General features: G+C 36.7%; 1 protein-coding gene across 3 annotated transcripts in view; it reads left to right on the forward strand.

Moving 5' to 3' along the window:
• LOC121371346 (autophagy-related protein 2 homolog A-like) overlaps positions 1 to 20,800 on the forward strand; it is a 97,254-nt gene extending 76,454 nt beyond the window's left edge. For 2 of the 3 annotated variants that reach the window (XM_041497163.1, XM_041497165.1), the window contains 16 exons: positions 761 to 828; positions 1,220 to 1,287; positions 1,766 to 1,942; positions 2,658 to 2,787; positions 2,964 to 3,217; positions 6,089 to 6,293; positions 6,621 to 6,663; positions 9,380 to 9,518; positions 10,285 to 10,452; positions 11,046 to 11,458; positions 12,454 to 12,523; positions 14,360 to 14,442; positions 14,558 to 14,679; positions 15,627 to 15,781; positions 16,532 to 16,675; positions 17,549 to 20,800. In XM_041497163.1, the coding sequence (XP_041353097.1) occupies positions 761 to 828; positions 1,220 to 1,287; positions 1,766 to 1,942; positions 2,658 to 2,787; positions 2,964 to 3,217; positions 6,089 to 6,293; positions 6,621 to 6,663; positions 9,380 to 9,518; positions 10,285 to 10,452; positions 11,046 to 11,458; positions 12,454 to 12,523; positions 14,360 to 14,442; positions 14,558 to 14,679; positions 15,627 to 15,781; positions 16,532 to 16,675; positions 17,549 to 17,779 (2,470 nt within the window). In that variant the 3' untranslated portion in view covers positions 17,780 to 20,800. The remainder of the gene's footprint in view (positions 1 to 760; positions 829 to 1,219; positions 1,288 to 1,765; positions 1,943 to 2,657; positions 2,788 to 2,963; positions 3,218 to 6,088; positions 6,294 to 6,620; positions 6,664 to 9,379; positions 9,519 to 10,284; positions 10,453 to 11,045; positions 11,459 to 12,453; positions 12,524 to 14,359; positions 14,443 to 14,557; positions 14,680 to 15,626; positions 15,782 to 16,531; positions 16,676 to 17,548) is intronic. The other variant, XM_041497164.1, reaches the window with a different exon arrangement.
• The last annotated feature ends 289 nt before the right edge of the window (positions 20,801 to 21,089 follow it).

A 21,089-nucleotide genomic window follows, 5' to 3' on the forward strand; every position in this document is an offset into this window, starting at 1 on the left:
AGATTGATTAGGGCAAAATACATGCAGATTTCTGCCATCTGCCATTTTGCTTGTTTATGGAATACTCTTCAAGAGGGGTGGATCGATATGATGTAATCTAACAATGTCATAACATGCGCTAAGGTTTAACGCACTCATCATGACGTCAGATTAATTATGTCACTTACTTAGGAGGCCTCCACCCCTCTTGAAGAGTGTTCTACAAAAAAGCAAAATGGCAGACGGTGAACAATTGCATGTGTTTTATTCTAGGAGATCTTAACAAAGTTGATATAGGTGATATGGTTTCAGTCTAATATGTTGAATCCATGTCAACATAATGTTTTTTTACCAATTTATGTTTGAACAAAAGGTGGAGAAAATCTTAATGATAATTAAAGGTAGAAGAGTAATTTATCATAGTTGTCAACAATTTGGTTCAGACTTTAGTTCCGCACAAAATTTTAGTACTTTTTTTTACAGGTACCCCATACATGTATCAAGCACAAGGCTACTTGACACAGTGGTACTAGATGAAATAAAAATGAATACATTTTTTGCCCACATGAAACTATTTTTTTTTTACAATCAACACACTCACATTTATCACCAATCACAGGACTTGTGGTGCTCTATCAAAAGTGGATACACCTCGAACTTTAACCCAGTCGGAAGTTTAATTGGTTTAGCAATATCTATAGTAGTGGTACAAAATACATTAATGACAGTGGCTCTTAGTAGAGAATGATGTCTTTGAAAACAGGTGTTGTATTATTTGTAGGTTCCATCTGGAGGATGCAGCTCTTTTCCTGTCAGCCAAGAACTATATGGAGGTTAACTTGGAGAAAGGTTAGAATATCCAAATATCAAATGATAATATTTGTCAGGTGTGGTTTTTGTTGTCGGACGCCTATGTCTTAGGGGACTATAGGTTTTGTGCCCATCTGTTCATTCAGTTGTCTGTCCATCCATCTGTCTATCTGTCATGCCCACATATAGTTTTCCAGAAATCTTTTCTGCAATGCCTCAACATATTGAGATGAAATTTTATGTGTAGCTTTATCTGTAGAATTGCAGATCAAGTTTTAAGTTTTGTAGGTATGTGCCTCTTTTTGACAGAGTTATGGCCCTTGAACTTAGATTCAAAGATTTGGGCTTGGTAGGGGACATGTATTGCTTTAGCAGTACTCTCAGAATGCTTGAGTTTTTTTCACTTTACATTTTGTAATTGTATTTTCAGACTATGTCTGTGTAGCCGATCTAGAGAGATTTGAACTCTCACTGAGAACAAGTGGTGGAAAAGATCAGGTTTGTACAAAGACTGGAACAATGTGAACAATCCATTAAACTATGTTATACAGTAGGATACTTTTAATACTTAGTTCATGATATACAAGTTATACATATGGATATTAAAAAATAGTTATCACTAACTTCAAAATGTGTTTAAACCCAAATTTGAGACTAATTTTAATAGTAAATATTGGTAGTGAAAATAAGTTTTATGTAGCATTTGAAATGTACAGAAACCATTTATGATGTTGCTAAAATTATTAAAAAAAAACATAAAGAGAGATGTGACATTATTTTCTGTTTATTATAAGTATTCTTTATGTTATTTTATTAGGTATTTAATGTTTTTTGTTTGAATGTAAATTATTGCACGAGTATGTTTCAAAAAGGTAATTTAAAAAAAATATTAAAATTCTTGTATGGGTTTATGTTGTATTTATATAAATCAAAATGTAAAAAAAATAATTCTAACAGCAATTTTCTCATGCTGTAGATGTTTCCAAAAACAAATCTCCGATTATCGAGCAATCGTTTCAACATTCGGACGTGTGCTGATTCCTGCAAAGCCTTGACAGAGCTGATCCGGTACATTGCTGATGAGGGCGACTTGATGTCTTGTGATGCTGAAGAAGATATATGGTCACAGACAAAACCAGATACTGTTAGCACTGTAGGTCTTTTGCTAATTTGTATACTGGCCATAACACTAGTAGAAGTTTTATTTTGTTTAATTAGTATTTAGCTTTGCTCATATTTATATTATTGTCAAAAGTTAGTTTTAAAAAATACTAGTATAACCCATAATTTGGTTCTAATTATTAAAAGGATGTAGGCAGGCAGTAGAAAATCTTTTTTTTAATAATTAAGAATGAGGTGGAAATGTGAATGAATAATCGAAATTTGGAGGTTCAAATTTAGGTTAAAGGTTTTTGGAATTGCAGTTATCGAACTTTTAACATCGTTACATGACTTGTTATGTATTAAATGAGGCATTTTCTATCGGGCTTTCTTTTTAATCTAATACACTTGAATCCCGTTGGCTCGAACCCTGTCGGTGCTCGAGAAAGTGTTCAACCCATCGGGTAGTTTGACCTAACCATTCGGTCAGTAACTTATACGTTTAACTCAGGATTTTGTTTTTGGATCGATCATTGCAGTGTATTCAACCCTTCCAAGTTCGACCCATCGAGATTCTACTGTAGTTAATATTTTTGGTTAGAGGTTGTTTGGGGGGGAAAATACATTGTGCTTTGGGTGAGAAATATGGATGAATCTCTCATTCATTTTGTTTAAAATTAAATTTGACAGCATGTTACAATTTTTATTTGTTGCATTATAGATGATACCACATCATTGTCTTATGTGTCCTGTTCTGTGTATTTCAGTCGAGGGATTCCTCTCTGACTGTCGATACAGGTTCTGACACAAGCAATGTGTCTCAGATGAACCTCGATCACGTTAATACCATGATGGCTGATGCAATGCTCGAGTCTAGTGGAACAGAGTCGGGTTCAGGTAACTGTTTCAATTAAAAGTTTTGTGACTATCAGTATTTATATCTTCTATACATTTCGAAATATACATGAAGTTATAATTGTTTCAAACATCATAAAACATTGTTACTTTTTGTCAAATTGACATATCATGTACTTAACAAGTTTTGTTAAAACGTTTTACAATTCTTCTCTCAGGTTCAGACTCTCCCGGGAGGCAGATGGGTGGAAAGAAAACTCAGGTGTTTTTTCTTCCTGATCACCAGAAGCCAGGAGCCCATGACGATGATGATGATGTAACCGAGTCTGACTCCAGGTTACAGCAGATTACCATCTCCAACAGTGCAGAGTCTGTAAGCAGCAGTGTCCAGTCTGACCAGACTGACCAGACAGAGACACTGAGTGACGAGGAGGAGTTCTGTATCATCAATGAGGCTGGCTGGGGAATCGCTGTGAGTTACATGTTATGAGTTCTGTATCATCAATGAGGCTGGCTGGGGAATCGCTGTGAGTTACATGTTATGAGTTCTGTATCATCAATGAGGCTGGCTGGGGAATCGCTGTGAGTTACATGTTATGAGTTCTGTATCATCAATGAGGTGGGCTGGGGAATCGCTGTGAGTTACATGTTGTGAGTTCTGTATCATCAACGAGGCTGGCTGGGGAATTGCTGTGAGTTACATGTTATGTGTTATGTATCATCAACGAGGTGGGCTGGGGAATCGCTGTGAGTTACATGTTATGTGTTATGTATCATCAGTGAGGCTGGCTGTGGAATCGCTGTGAGTTACATGTTATGAGTTCTGTATCATCAATGAGGTGGGCTGGGGAATCGCTGTGAGTTACATGTTATGAGTTCTGTATCATCAGTGAGGCTGGCTGTGGAATCACTGAGTTACATGTTATGAGTTCTGTATCATCAAAGAGGTGGGCTAGGGAATCGCTGTGAGTTACATGTTATGTGTTATGTATCATCAATGAGGCGGGCTGGGGAATCGTTGTGAGTTACATGTTATGAGTTCTGTATCATCAGTGAGGTGGGCTGGGGAATCGCTGTGAGTTACATGTTTGAGTTCTGTATCATTAATGAGGCTGGCTGGGCAATCGCTGTGAGTTACATGTTATGAGTTCTGTATCATCAGTGAGGTGGGCTGGGGAATCGCTGTGAGTTACATGTTTGAGTTCTGTATCATTAATGAGGCTGGCTGGGCAATCACTGTGAGTTACATGTTATGAGTTCTGTATCATCAGTGAGGTGGGCTGGGGAATCGCTGTGAGTTACATATTATGAGTTCTGTATCATTAATGAGGCGGGCTGGGAAATCGCTGTGAGTTACACGTTTGAGTTCTGTATCATTAATGAGGTGGGCTGGGGAATCGTTGTGAGTTACATGTTATAAGTTCTGTATCATCAATGAGGCTGGCTGGGGAATCGCTGTGAGTTACATGTTATGAGTTCTGTATCATCAGTGAGGTGGGCTGGGGAATCGCTGTGAGTTACATGTTATGAGTTCTGTATCATCAGTGAGGTGGGCTGGGGAATCGCTGTGAGTTACATGTTATGAGTTCTGTATCATCAGTGAGGTGGGCTGGGGAATCGCTGTGAGTTACACGTTTGAGTTCTGTATCATTAATGAGGTGGGCTGGGGAATCGCTGTGAGTTACATGTTATGAGTTCTGTATCATCAGTGAGGTGGGCTGGGGAATCGCTGTGAGTTACACGTTTGAGTTCTGTATCATTAATGAGGTGGGCTGGGGAATCGCTGTGAGTTACATGTTATGAGTTCTGTATCATCAGTGAGGTGGGCTGGGGAATCGCTGTGAGTTACATGTTTGAGTTCTGTATCATTAATGAGGCTGGCTGGGGAATCGCTGTGAGTTACATGTTATGAGTTCTGTATCATCAGTGAGGTGGGCTGGGGAATCGCTGTGAGTTACATGTTTGAGTTCTGTATCATTAATGAGGCTGGCTGGGGAATCGCTGTGAGTTACATGTTATAAGTTCTGTATCAATGAGGTGGGCTGGGGAATCGCTGTGAGTTACATGTTATGAGTTCTGTATTATCAACGAGGCTGGCTGAGGAATCACTGTGAGTTACATGTTATGAGTTCTGTATCATCAACGAGGCTGGCTGGGGAATCACTGTGAATTACATATGTGTTATGTATCATAAATGAGGCAGGCTGGGGAATCACTGTGAATTACATATGTGTTATGTATCATCAACGAGGCAGGCTGGGGAATCACTGTGAATTACATATTATGTGTTCTGTATCATCAACGAGGCAGGCTGGGGAATCACTGTGAGTTATATGTTATGTATCATCAACGAGGCTGGCTGGGGAATCTATGTGAGTTACATGTTATGTGTTATGTATTATCAACGAGGTGGGCTGGGGAATCGCTGTGAGTTACATATTATGTGTTATGTATCATCAACGAGGCTGGCTGGGGAATCGTGAATTACATATTATGTGTTATGTATCATCAACGAGGCAGGCTGGGGAATCACTGTGAGTTATATGTTATGTGTTATGTATCATCAACGAGGCAGGCTGGGGAATCGTTGTGAGTTACATGTTATTTGTTATGTATCATCAACAAGGCGGGCTGGGGAATTTCCCATTACAGCTAGTGCCCCAAAAGCTGTGGTATGGAAACACTTTGCCTGACAACATCCAAGACCAAATGTCAAAATAACTATGTTAGATACCAAATAGCAGTAGGTTAAAATGTGTATTTTCCTCTTTTTATATCACTTTGGATGACTTAGTAACTCGGCTGCAAAGTCCTTTGTTATTAGAAGCTCTATTTCATTATTCTTAAAGGACTTGAGATGTGTTGATAGATTTTAAGACACTTTGTGAGTAATTAAGTTTGCTCTAGTCTAACAGTAAAGTCAGATTTCTGCAGTCGTAATCTGTTTACAAAGGTCATACAGGAAACCTAAAATTGGTTAGCTTTATTGTCGTAATCTATAAATACATATGTATTGAAGAGACATATTTAGTGTTCTCTTAAATATATGTGATATTGTTATACAAATGTCCTTAGGTCAGGTCAGGTCATAGGGTTTTACGTGCACATTCAGAAAATCTGTTGTAGTGCACGCCTGTCATGGGTGCAGGTGCTGGCTTTGGGTGGCCGGCTCCTCCGTCCAGGACAGGAAATATCCTTGTTGACCAATGATTGTTATTCAAGTTACATTTCTCAGCACCTATAACTTATTCTTGAGTTTTAATTTTATACCAACAAAATTAGTGATGTTCTGTGGAATGTATTTATCAGAAAAATATTAATTTTGTATTTTTTGTTATTGCAGCCACGAGATGGTGAACCTGCTATTCGAGTGTTTATTAAAGAACCCCTGAGTATTAGTGACAACCACTTCAGTCAGCCTCTAGGCAAAATCGACCAACTCAAAGCACCCGAACATTTCCCAGCTCCTGAGAAGAGGTATACCCTGATAGAGCTCACCCTTGTCTGGTACTTGTATGGCGGCAAAGACTTTGGTGGAAAACATAAAGGTTTGTAAACATCTTTAGTAGTTTTTATATTGACTCCATCTCTTCTTGTAAATGGGTTTTTGTTTGGGTTTTTGCATTTAGGTTTACAATAGAGGTCTTGTAAATGCAGTGTGTTATAATTTGCTTTTTATTTGTGATTGTAACTGTGTGTATTGAATGTGAAATTTTGGAAGATTAATCTGAATAAATCAACATGATGATGGTAAAAGTGATAATATTGTAGGTATTACTGTAAGTCAGCTCAGTGTACATACAGGTCTTGTTGGGGTTTTTTATTAGTGTTCAATATCTGTAATTATTCTTAAATATTTATTTCTTCACTTTCAGATCTTAAAAAACTTGATGGGGATTTGACATCACAATTTGATAGGTATGTAAATTAAAGGAGACCGGACACCAAAAGACATGTAGTGTGTAATGGATTAAGTTAGCGTCAAAGACCGCATTACTCTTAACGCCCGGCTCGCTGCGAGGCGCCTGTCAGCTGCACGTCTTAGGTTTGGGGTCAAAAAATAAGTGGGCTGGATTATGCATAGATCTGAATGAAAGCGAGGCAATACGTCATCAGTGAGAGTTACCAAGCAACACCGGTACTGGTGTTGATTCTTTGGTTGTGCCTTTTAGTCGTCTTTTTTTCTTTTCTTTTCTGTCTCCAGGTTTATCGGAAATTTAATTTACAAGATAGTTAGTGTTATACTGTCGACGTAATTATATGATGGTTAACTGCGCAGTGTTTAACTGTAACAGTAACAGCAATACATCCCAAGAAACGGCCAACATCATGGTTTCGATTTAAAAAAAACCCGAAAGTTGTTTTAAAATATGGACGCATTATTGTCGTCGAACGGGCTTTACACCAACTAAATACAGTAGGTTATGGTACATTTACAATGTGAAAATTAAAACAAGTATGTACTTAAGATATACATTAAATAAAGGTATTGCAATTTGTTCACATACGAATATTTAAACTTCACATTTATTTACCTATAATTACCAAATTAATTTTCACTGACTGCCCATAACAACTCCATTCTAACATCTCTTGATCTAGTTGGTTTGTTAACCTCATAACAAAACACCTTCAAAACGTGAATTATTACGTTAGTTAACAATGTTTATTGTCAGTTCAGTATATTGTCATTAAAATTAAAATGCTAACGCTTTGGCAGTAACAACATATATGTACTCTGGCCAGAAGGAATGATGGTTAATTAGTTTAGCTAATGTCGATTATTAAAGCATAATAAAATTGTACTTTCCAATGCTTTCTGTATGTCATATTAAAAATACTCTACACCAAATTATTGTTTTAATACCTACCCTGGGTTTCTGCCAGAGGGTGCGGAGGGTAAACTTACATGTATGTACTAAAAATCTCAGAAATTAATGTATATATATATAATGTTTTATTTATTCGATAGATTATAGTAACATAATTGCTGTTTAAAATTTATAAACGTGCATGAAATAAAATGTTCAATAAAAAAACATTTCAAACCTATAACCACCCAATATACTCCTTTGAATATATTTAGTTTTTACAGGCCAGTAGGAACGACTTTGGGAGGGGGGGGGGGGGGGGGGGGGGAGGCACTGACGGACCGGGTATAAACTCTACATCAGATTTTGGTTACAATGGCAAAAATTAATGTGATAAAAAAAGCTCACAAGTATGGGGGGGGGGGCACCCCCCCATCCCCCACCCCGTTCCTACGCGCCTGTTTTATTACGTACCCTCAAATTATTTTCTGGCAGAAAACCTGGTACTTTTGGCAGAGGTTGAAACAATTGGTCGTCTAATTTTCGACTGTTACCATAAAATAATATAATTAATCACTTTTTAGAGATACAGTCTCTAGTGAGGGATACAAACTAGATTTTTATCTTTATATCATCTTTATTTATGCAGCGTAGTGAAAATTTAAAACATATATTTTCATCCTAGAGTGTGTGATGGAGAACAAGTCCCTAGGCCTGCCCCTCCCCAGTTCCTACGAGCCTGTTGTATTTTATATTAATAAATGCAAAGACTACATAATAATATTGTCGATAAGACATATTAGTTGTAAAGTGATTGTCAGTATGTGGCAACAGTATAATATTTTCCAACATTTCTGTGTTTCTGTACCCGGCTGTGGACAGATTCGGCAGACTGGCAACACATTTTCTTAATAATTAAAAATACATGGTTTAACCAAACACATTAAAACTTGGAGGATAACTAGTTAAGAGAACAAAGAAAATTGTGCTAATTTTAGTTTTTTGTTAAATTATTTTATCTTGCTTTGGTGAGGAGGGGACGCTTTTTGCAAATTTGCAAAATCGGCCTATGGAATATCCACTGACGTGTCGTATTTACATCTATGCTGAACAAGATTTATGATGAAATATTATTACATTTTGTGTGCTTTTCTTCTAATTAGGTCCATTTGTTTCAGTTTACATTAAAAATGTCATAAAAAATTATGTTTTAAAAAAATGCTTGTATGCTAGTCTATGACCGTGTAGCTTCCTCGTCTTCGTCGGCAGTTGATTTATCTGAATTGTCGTCTAAGACAACATTTCCGGGATTAGGGACAAAGTCTCTGATAAGTGGTTCAAACTGATACGGTTTAATACCATTAGCACAAGCTGGACACCATTCTTTGTCACTCGAATCGCTTAGTTCGTCCAAGCTGCTTGGTAGTTTCTTCAGTTTTCCTCTCATCGATGACATCACGGGTCTAGCTCATCAATTGTCGACAGTTTCCGGCAAACATCGGAGATCGGCGGAAAAAAAAAACCCCAACCAAGACTGGCACGCTCAACTTGGTCAATAAGGGGAGCGCGGTAGTTGCGTGTTGTGGTTTATGACGGCAAACAAATTCGTTACGCCGTATATATGGTTTGGTGTCCGGTCTCCTTTAACAAATAAGATATATTTATTTTGCAGTTCAGTTTCAATTACTATAGTATTTAGATTTGAAACCATGAATTTTTCTTTATTGTTACTTAATTTTAATTTTCATTTAATTTATTTTTAATTCTTTGTGTGTTTGATGTTTCATAGTAGTAAATGCTTGAATCTGTATATATTTTGTCAGGGGATCTTTAGTGGGTGCTTCACTAGGTAAACGAAGCCGATCAAAAGAAAAGAAAGTCCGAGACCATGATGTCACTTGGCTAACGAGAGGAGGACCCAACAGAGATCTTAACACAGTGATGGAAATTCAGTTGACTAAAGTTAGTGTTTCACGTTTTAGGCAAAGTTTCAGATTTAAAAGTTGTAAGTGACTTGAAGCTGCTTTTGTTGCTCTGTTGCATAACAGGTAGTCTTGGTCTGAGTTTCTTCATCATATAGCCCGTAATCACTCCATTTATGTTTTCTTGGATTCAGTGTACTATTATCTGTTTGTTCACTGACGTTATTGGCATCTTCAAAAGACACCGCTTGTTCCGCAGATGGACATTCTTTAGGATTTAATAAACCAGCTAATTTTGGTTTCTGAACTGTGTTCAGCTACTTTAGCAATGACATTTTAGAATTTTCTCAATGCAGATACAATTTTGAAGGGAATGTACAGTAATACTAAATGTTTTGCAAGTTGGCCAGTCACAAACAGTGAACTGAACAAGTGTTTTGATGGCAATAAATATTGTTTAAATCAAACTTGAGCTAGCATTGCACCTTCAAATGCCATTTTGTTTTCAGGTTCAGATTCAGTAGAATTCGCAAAAATAAATGCTCATGAATTGACTAATTTTCACTGAATAAAAAAATACAAAATTCATGAAAAAGTATTCTGGAAATTTTTTATGTGAAATCACATATTTTATGCCTAGTGTCATTTTGAACTGTGATGTTCACATTTGATGGTAATTATTGTGTATACCTTACCAAATGATCATATTTGCATCAACTTGTGTTTTGTGTCAATTTTACTATTTTGAAAAACTGATTGATATACTTTTCTTTGACCGTCAGTATATTTGTTGTTGATGTTTGTAGGTGCAGTGTCAGCATGAATCGTACCCAGCCACAGCATTACAAGCCTCAAGACAGGTGCTCATCATACAGGACCTGGAAATCCGAGACCGACTGTCATCCTCACAGATCAACAAGTTTCTCTATCAGTACACGTCTGAGTCCATGCCACGCCAGACACACGCAAACATGGTATGTCCGAGACCGTTGTTAAATACTGGCCCATATTAACACTACACAGTTTTATTTGACAAACTACAATTACATGTACAAAATCATTCAATTAAAACAGATTTTGAGTAGAAATCAAAACCGAATCGTTCATATGAAATGTAAAGTTCAGTTGAATTTTCTCTCCAACCAAAAACCATCAGGACAAAATCTATTTCTTTTCACATTACCTGTCCTCACAAGTGCACCTCCCCTCCCCACATAATACATAAAAATAACGAATATGTGATTCTGTTGTGGTCTGCTGTTTTGCCTTGTTTAAGATTGTTATTAATGTTCTTTAAGTTTAATTTTGATAGCAATCATTGTTTATTCATAATGATAGCATACCTTCATACAAGGTAAGTAACTCCTATTGTCACTAGTTGATTTTCAGTATAATTTTGTTCTTGTTTCTCTGACTTTGTCCTTTAGTCATTAAATCAAGAGGTTATTTAGAAAAAACTAGTTTTTAATTTCTTGTTGTTATTTACTGTTGAAGTAGTTTATATTTTTAAACATATATTTATGAGTAACTTGCAATGATTATAGCTGTGTAATTTCATGTGACCTAGGTTCTTGTGAAGTCTCTTCATGTTCGCCCCGAATCCTCTACGACTCAAGAATGTTCCTTGAAAGTGTCACTACTTCCACTACGATTCAACATTGACCAGGACTCTTTATTCTTCCTGAAGAACTTTATATCTGAACTTCGAGGCGTGGAGTCTGTGGAAACACCAGCAGTGTCTGTACCTAATGAACGTAATGTGGCTGGTAGCCCCAAATCATCATCCTCCACCCCACCTCCCCCAGCCCCCATCATGACAGTGAACTCCTCCCCCACAGACGACGACTCCCACACTCAGCAAGATCTCCTGATAATGTTTGACGAGATTGACCGAACCGAGGACCTGTTGAAGGGAACACTAGAGGACAGTGCCAGTTCTCTGGAGTCCGACCAGGCAAATAGTCAGCCAGTCTTTTTCAAGTAAGTTCAGTAATTATTATTATTATTGCTACATTTTTTCCTTTCTGTGTTTTGGTAGGTGTAGCCTATGTAGTTAGAGCAGAGCTGCGTTCAGCCAGACCGAGCTGAAAAATGTCCGCTAGCCACGTTGGGAACCAATTAAATAGTTCGCAAACATTAGTGAAACGTTTGCTGGCTGAACTTAGGGCAGATGTTGTCTGTCACGGAACAGTAACTGTCAAAATAAACAACAAATAGCCTTGGTTTAAAATGTACCCAGGGCTCAACCTTGGTGCTAGCCCAGGGTATTTTACCTACCAATTTCTCACTTCGGCTACCAGATGTCTAAACACAATAGTGTGCCGGGCTACTAGATGTTTTGGGCACATCCAGTTACTACGCAATCAACAAGATGCTAAAACACCTAAAACATGTTTTAATAAAAATAAATTATTTTTATTTTTTCTCTCTTTTTAATTTAATTTTATTAAAATTATGGGGATACCAATTTTTACTGAGGGCTACCAGATTTCAAAACCTGGTAGCTAGTGGTTACTACTGAAAAATATTACGGTCAATGCCTGGTACTGAGCTTTTTTTAGTCTCCAACAGCAGGGGACTATAGGTTTCAGTTCTGTCCCACAAGTTTTCTGGACCTTTTTTTTACCCACAATGCCTTAAGATATTGAGCTGAAATATTTTGTATAGGTTTATCATGTAGTTACAGATAAAGTTTCAATTTCATTGGCATTTATTCAAGGTCTATAACTCTGAATTTATTAGTTTGACAATGTTATGGCCTTTAAACTTAGGAAATTTGTGGACCTTAGGAGATTTGTGGGGTCCAGCTTTAGTAGTAGTACTTAGAATGCTTGTTAAGCAAAAATTCCTTTTCTTTCCTTTCATTACGATATCTTGAGTATTACCCATCTTCACATGTCATATAGTCACAAATTTATTTAGTCTGCAACAGCATAGCATATAAAGCTTTTTTATTTCTCTTTTTTGTCTTCTAGGTCTTTCATTTTCTCCCCTGATGTTCCAATCAGACTGGACTATCATGGCAAAAGAGTGGACATGGAACAGGTTAGAATTTGAAATTAATTAGTTTAAACAATATTTATTTTCACAAATCAAATACAGCAGGTCAACAGGATAATGCCTATATTAAGGGGAAATGGTACTATTGCACGCAGCGTCACTATATTTGGCTGTGGTAGACTCATTAACTAGAAGAACAACAGTGGCGTATTGTCACTAAGGATAGGTTTAGCACTGAAACCTAAACAATGACGTAACAAAATACTGCCCGTCTATATAGGCTAATAGCCATAGTCTGCTTTTAGTTTTTAAAACATGTTTTCTTATATATAATTTTTATTTGTGTAAATGTAGGGAAAAAAAGAAAACAGTTTTGGCAAAAACAGATGTTCTGTGAAATTAAATAAAATATTACAAAACATTGTATGATTTAAGGATACTGTGGTGTACTTCCATGTTAGTCCTAAAATGGACGACAATCACAGGACTCATTTTGTCTTCTTATTCAATAACATATCAAATATCTTAGTGTAATTTATTTGACTAGTATGTCACGTTTGACAAGCAGGTCAATTTATGACATCAGTTTCAGTAGATACAGATATGTGGGAATAATTCCCCTCGTCCATGTCCCCCCCCCCCCCCCCCCCCCCCCCCCCCCCCCCCCCCCCATTCTCCACCTTCGACCCAAGTCCCACCCAAACCCGTCTCACCCAAACCCACAATGGAATTTTTTAAATGGAAAATAATGTTATTTGTACTGTTTGTGTTTCTAAGAACATAGTTGATCACTCAAATGAAACTGTTTTTAATACAAAAGTGATCAAACAATTTATGGTGGACTTTTCATGAATTTGTGTATTTCAAGCTCTGACTGTAAAAAGGTTTTATTGGTGACTACATTTTTATTATCTTATATTAATTTATTCATCCAGCTTTACTATATGTGCAAAAATTAAAAAGGTGTAATGACTTTTAGATTCTGTATACAATTGTAAAGTAAATAGTCAGTAAATGTTTTAAAAAGTCACTTTTTCCTTTAGTTCCAATGTATTTAAAACTCTGTTTTAGTAGTGAAGATATGTACTTGTGTGTCTGCTGAATGTCATTTTAAGCAACACAACTAATGTTCTCTTTGTTGCATTACAAAAATGTTTTAAATTGAATATGGTTAATGGATATAAAACTCAATTAATCCGACTACACACGGAAAAAAGGAAACGTCATAGTGATTCATACACAAATTAACTTTATGGTCCTTGGATCAAAATTTTGTCCAGTGACCTATGATTTTGGGGGGGGGGGACATTCCAGTAATATAAGGATATATCTATAATATGTGAAAATTTCAAGAAGGTGTAATGACTTAAATTTTGACCGAATAGTATCATTTCCCCTTAAGGCATCTTCCTACTAAATGAATTGGATTGGTTGAGGAGGTTTTGCTGTACAGAGTCATGTTTAGATATACAAATATCATATTATGTTTTAAGGGTTCTTTTAAGTGTAGAAACATCAGATGACTTGTCAATAACAATTACAGTGAAACCTGTCTAAACCGGATACCCAAACAAACTGGAATCCTGTCAAAACTGGTCAACTTTCATGGTCCCAAATTGTCTTAATTCTAAAACGTGACACTGTACTGAACCTGGGCCTGTGCTTATAAAACTTCAGAGTCCAGACTGAATCACTAATGACACCACACACATACAATTTGTATGGCGTTGTCATGACATCACTGTCTCAGACTATTAAGAGTCTCGAGTTTAGATTCTAAAAGTTTTATAAGCACCAGGCCTGATCTGGATTACACCGGTTTCCCTGCTGTACTTGATGGATGTTCATGTTGTATAGTTACACATTTTCACTTTGTTTCAGGGCACATTCCAGGGTCTGCTTGTCGGATTAGCCCAGCTTAACTCCTCTGAGTTGAGGCTCAAAAGACTCAACTATAAACACGGGTAAGTTTTCCTAAGTTTGTGCTTAATACTAACCTCATTATATTCACATTAACACATATTCTATTGGAAACTTTAATCAGTGTATTCATTTTGTCATTTCTTTTTTTTTTTTTAGAATTTTGGGTACTGACAAGCTTATCCAATATGCAGCCTGTGAGTGGTCAAAAGATATACGCAGGAACCAACTTCCCAGCATTTTAGGAGGAGTTGGACCAATGTATTCCTTTGTGCAGATATGTGAGTGATTTATTTCTTAGGGTTGGCACTAATCCATTGAGGATTATTGAATCTACCTGTAAAGTGTAAGTGATGTGACAAACTGAAAGTCCTTTTGCATCATATTTAACATAATGCTGCACATATATTTTCACTGTTATATAATCTGGGGGCAGGTTCGGGAAATTTGGAAAGAGGCATGACATGCTATGTTGAGTTGGTTGTTTTCATAGTTGAAAAATAGGAAAGTAAGAGACTGTTTAGATGTTGTACTTTAAACCTGAAAAGTTTATTGCAGCTAAAGTAGTGACTAATATAACAATGTTTTATACTGTTCCATGTTTTTAGATATATTCCATAAAAGAATTGTAGTTACCTGTTGCACCCCCATCAGTGAATCCACCTGTGTGAATAGCTGGTGTACATTGTTTAGCTTGGTTGGACCTAATCTGTATTAGTGAAGTCTTGTTCAAGATGTACAAAAATATACATTCAAACTTGCTATAAATAGCATAGTATATAGCCATAGTATATAGCAGCCAAGGAGTTAAATTTCATTTCAACTTATTTTCATGCTTATATCCAATTAGGTTTAATCACGCTGTCCTGGGCACACACCTCAGCTATCTGGGCTGTCTGTCTAGGACAGTGGGTTAGTTGTTAATTGTTAGTGAGAGAGAGGAGGGCCTTACACTTACCCATTGAGCCATTAAGAGCTCACTCTGGGTTGGAGCTGGTACTGGGCTGCGAACCCTGTACCTACCAGCCTGTAGTCCGATGGCTTAACCACCGCGCCACCGAGTCCGGTAAGGAGTTGTAAAGACTGTTTCAGAGATGTTATCTTTGTACACAAATTCATATATTTTACTTCTATATAAAGGCCAACTGCTTATAATGCTTTATAGATCCCAGAATGGCCTTCCTCGACAGACTTGACTTTATTGTCATTGTTTGTTCTGTATTTACAGTCCAGGGTGTTAAAGATCTCTTTTGGCTGCCAGTTGAGCAGTACAGGAAAGATGGCCGGATTGTGCGAGGGATTCAGAGAGGGGCCAGCTCATTCACTACATCAACAGCCATGGCCTTGCTGGAACTCACGAACAAAGTTGTGCAATCTATACAGGTACATATAGTCGGTTCATGTTCATGCCATTACTAAACTACATTTTGTCAATATGTTTCATCAAGGAACTAGAAGATCAAAATGAGATATTATCGATCAAAAGTTATGATGCTTTATTGGTGAAGAACCTGCTGAAACAAAATATGCCATATTTTGTTTATCATTGTTTTTCGCCCAAATTGTTAAATGTAAAGGTCATTTAAATTATTTTAAAATAGTCTTTGGGAGTGGTAATAACAAAGGAATTGTCTGTAGTTAACCTTTCAAGTGACAATAATTAAATTTTCTTTGCATCTATACACTTTACGGCAATCCGATTGGTTCAGAGGTGCTTACTTTTTTCATTCATATCTTGATGCACTAACACCGTCTTCCATTTTCAGTGAATCTTCGGTAGGCAGACTTCCTTATTAAGCTGACAAGCTGTGCCTACCCATTGGTTTTGCAGCGTCGTTCTTCTAGATGTCTTGTTTGCCAAGTCTCAAGAATGGCAGCTGTCCCTTTTATCATTTGTAGATCAGCTCTCACTGATTGAGATATAGTTGGTTTGTGTCTACTTGTTATTACCAGAGAAGCAAATCCACTAGAATTTGTTTGGAATTTTATATTTTAGTGTTACTTCAAAACTGTTTTTGTCCGCAGTCTTTGAGAAAAGCTCACAATCACAACAATCCCTACTTTTCCAGACACTATGAAGTTTTCCAGATTGTTTTGGCCCATGTTATATTCATATCTGTATTGTATTTGCAGTGGATAGCTGAGCTTACATATGACATGTTGTCTCCTGGACCCAGTGTACGAGTGGCAGGAACTCGCAGACACAAACACGCCAGACGTGGACAGCCGCTTGATATACGGGAAGGCATGACCAACGCTTACATCGTCGTTAGAGAGGTAAGTGTTACGTGGACAGCCGCTCGATATACGGGAAGGCATGACCAACGCTTACATCGTCATTAGAGAGGTAAGTGTTAATGGACAGCCACTCGACATACGGGAAGGCATGACCAACGCTTACATCGTCGTTAGAGAGGCAAGTGTTACATGGACAGCCACTCGACATACGGGAAGGCATGACCAATGCTTACATCGTTGTTAGAGAGGTAAGGGTTACTTCATTTTTAAAATGAGAACAAAAATGTCAGAATTTATTAAGCTTGTCAATGTCACTGGTACCAGTGAATAACCAGTGATTTCAGTGTCACAGATACCACTGGTTAATGTTAGTGTTATGCTAGAGTCAGACTTTCAACTGTCACAACAGACTTGGCCGACTCACCGATCTCACGACTTCTATGACTGTCCATTTGCTAGACTGAGTACTCTTACAACTCAATTCTCGTCATATACAACTCCTATGACCGATTATTTGTTAATCTGAGCCCACCAGTCGTAAGTTGGGAGACGAGGAAATTACAACGCAACTGTCGAGTTGGCCAACTCTGTCATGACAGTTGATAGTTTGAGTCCAGTATTACTCATACAAATATTGGTAGGTCCATTGGGCGATTTCTAGTTCCAACCAATGCACCACGACTGGTATTTCAAAGGCCATGGTATGTGCTATCCTGTCTGGGATGGTGCATATAAAAGATCCCTTACTACTAATGGAAAAATGTAGCAGGTTTCTTCTCTAAAACTATATGTCACAATTACCAAATGTTTGACAGCCAATAGCCAATAATTAATAAATAATGCTCTAGTGGTGTTGTTAAACAAAACAAACTTTTAACTTTATTAAATTTGTTCGTTCACTTAAACTTTCAGGGTATCACTGACACTGCTGGGAACTTGGTTCGAGCAGCTACCGAAGAGCAGGAGCAGAAGGGATTCACTGGTGCGGTAGGTGGTGTCCTGCGACAGATCCCACCAACCATCATCCAGCCTGTGATCATCGCATCAGAGGCAACCTCCAAGGTTCTTGGTGGTATGAGAAACCAACTGAGGCCAGAGGCAAAGAAAGAGGATGAGGAAAAATGGAGAGATGGGAAAAGTTGATTAATTTAGGCATGTGGAGAGATACGGGAAAAAGTTGATTAATTTAGGCATGTGGAGAGATATTCATTTAGATACTAGTATGTGGAGAGATGGAGGGGAACCTTTATTCATTTAGGTATGTGGAGAGATGGGAAACGTTATTTGGATATATATGAACAGATTGGGAAAGTTGATTAATCAATAAGGACAAAAACTTTATTTTTAGAAGTGCACGTAAGTGTTGAAATGGACATGTTAGGAAGAATATTTTGTCAAATGTATTCTAAATCTTTATTGGAGAGAGAGTGTCAAACAAAACTGGCATGGTTATAATTTCTTTTCTTGTGTTTCTAAAATGGGACTGTAAGATTACCAATTTATTTATTTTATTTTCCATGTTGTTGATGAGTGCTCGATGTTTGTTAGTGTGATTACAAGAAATTGTGGCAGCTGGTTTTGCCAGTCTGTTAGAAGTTCACTTTGAATGTGTTTTTACTTGAGGTCTGTGTTTGAGTGAATGTTAGGTACAACAGCAATAATTTTTAATTATAAGATTACTTGCCATCATCAGAAAGTACATCTTTGTATTTTATTACTGAATTCTTATTGACACATCGTTTTTTTATTTGTTCTTACATTAATGAAAGGGACAAATTTTGTTTTATTAGGAAAGGAATCAAAATGTTACCAACGTGGAATTTTAACAAGCAGCATTTTTGTTGTTAGTTTAAATTGAGACCACCATGTATAATATATATTTCAGTTTTTTAAAACCATTCAAGTCCTTAAAAAAAACCTTAATTTTTCCATGTTTACTTCATATAACCACATAATATCAGATATTACAGTATTTAACAAATTCTATATTTAGCACTCTCTGTAAATAGGTACATGTTTTATTAATGTTACTAATATATCTTTTCTGTATTGTACAGTGAAATCTCTCTAAACTGGACACCTGTGGGACCAAGTAAAAGTCCAGTATTAAGGGGTATCCAGTTTAGAGAGGTTTTGGGTTGTATTAATATTTAAAAAGGGTCCGTGAAAATATCCAGAATTCTGGGTTTTGAGGGTCCGATTTTAAGTAGTTTCACTCTTTGTTACATCCATTGTTTGCTTTCGGAATTAATTTATTTTTGAAGACATTGCCCTTTAATTTTTTTTAATTAAAATAGTCCAGTTTGGGAAATGATTTTTCATTATAAACTTAAAATAAAATGCATAAATTTCTTTTAGATTTTTCTTCAGCGGTGACATTATGTAGTATTAAAATTACCCAGTCTGTGGAAATTATTTGTTATTTTTATTATTAAAGCGTAATAGTGCCAACACTAGGAAAAAGGTATATAACAGCAAAATGAAGGAAGGAATGAATTGGGAGTGACATTTTTCTAAATATGAAATTTGTTCTAGAATTTATTCTGACACTAATTGAACTAGAATGTGTGCAAAGTAAATGGTGATACCCATCCTTAAAATATTTTTACTTTTGGTTTAATCAATAATTTATCAGTGGTAAAAGATAAATATTTAGGTTTTGGGTATTTTGTGTTATAATTTGTGGTTACCTTGTTAAGTAAGTCAAATTTGTGAGTATCCTATAGACACCATGCAAATAAATATTTCCAATTACCCCAGACAGGTGACTTTATTGAAATTATGAATCCTTATTTACAAAATTTATAATGCCTTGCTATTTGCCAGGCCACCACTACTGGTATATCAAAGATTGTGGTATGTGCTATCCTGTCTTGTTTCCTTTAAGACTATATTTTAAAATTACCAAATGTTTGATATCCAATAGCCGATGATTAATATATCAACGAGTTCTAGTGGTGGTTGTAAACAAAACAACTGGTTTAACTTTACCAGTCTCAACCAAAATAGCATGCTCCATTGTTAGTGACTACGTTTTAGTGGTTGGGCACCGATCATTTGTTATTATTACCAGGGATGTGAGAGCTACACGTAAACGTGCTTTTCCATTTCATCAAAACTATGCGAAAATGGAAAAACGAAAGTAGTATCGTGCGATCGCAAGTAGTATTTGCACGTACATTCCCTTGGCTGGATTTTGTCAGCTTTGCTGCGATTGGCTAGTTATGTCCAATCCAGGATATGCTATTTGAAAGCCTTTGTTCGACTTTGGGAAGAAAGGAGGTGAGCAGTAAGCTGTTTTTGTGTTCCATCCCCTCTCACATCCCTGAATTACAGACTACGATCATCATTAATTATGACATTCTGAGTTTGTTCAGTTATTACAGAACCAAATACCACTACTTATGAACATTTTAATACTAACATATTCTCTTTCCTTGATCAACTGTATGTACATATAGATAAATGCAGAGTTTTTGTTTATGAATTTAGTTCCATATTATGTTGTACAAATTGTGGTGAGGACAAAAGCAGTTTGTGTATGCATAAAATTATGTATATCATGTTTCTATGCTTATTAGCTTTGAAAACACTTTTTTTTTTATTAGAATCTTAATTAATAACTAAAGGAATGACTTACCATAGGGTTTTTTATCACACAGTTAGCCAGTGTATTCATAATTGGTGGTTTATTACAGATTATAGATTATTGCCACTCCAAGCTTTTGAAAGCATATATAATGATAATACTAGTATACAGTACATGCAATAGAAAGTTATTATATAATTATAGAACATTAAACAAGGTTCAATTTTATTTTAATGTTTACTCCCTCATGAACTATTTTTCATCTGTCGAGTTGATAATTGGCAATGATACTTATTTCACAAGAACATAACTGGATTAAAATTAATATAAAGAATGGAAATCAACAGCATATGTACTAAAATCCAACGAGTGTGTGACAGTCATAACTGCAGAGACCCATTACTTCCTACCGATAAAAACTAAAATGTTTCGACCTTTAGTATTAAAATGCATGTTATGTTTTTCACTCTGCTTACAAGTGCTTCAGTGAATGTATTCGATTTTACCCGATGCATGTATCCAAATTTGTGTTTGTCTCTCTCTCTCTCTAACACACACACACATTTTACATGTGGTTATTGGGGGGGGGGGGGGGGGGGGGGGGGGGTGGCGAGTGCCTGGATTAAATGTGGTAGAGGGGTGGGTGTCTGGTTTAAATGTGGTTATTGAGGGGGTGGGTGCCTGGTTTAAATGTGGTTATCGAGGGGGTGGGTGCCTGTTTTGGATGTGGTTATAGAGGAAGTGGGCATCTGGTTTAAATGAGCTAAGTGAGGGGTTGGGGTGTCATTTGCTTGGTTTGGGTGTACACCATATTAACCAGTAAAATTATTCAACCAGCAGTTGCCTTTCAAAAACCATAGAACT

Source organism: Gigantopelta aegis, chromosome 4, assembly GCF_016097555.1.
Source record: "Gigantopelta aegis isolate Gae_Host chromosome 4, Gae_host_genome, whole genome shotgun sequence".
In the NCBI taxonomy this organism is placed as follows: domain Eukaryota; kingdom Metazoa; phylum Mollusca; class Gastropoda; order Neomphalida; family Peltospiridae; genus Gigantopelta; species Gigantopelta aegis.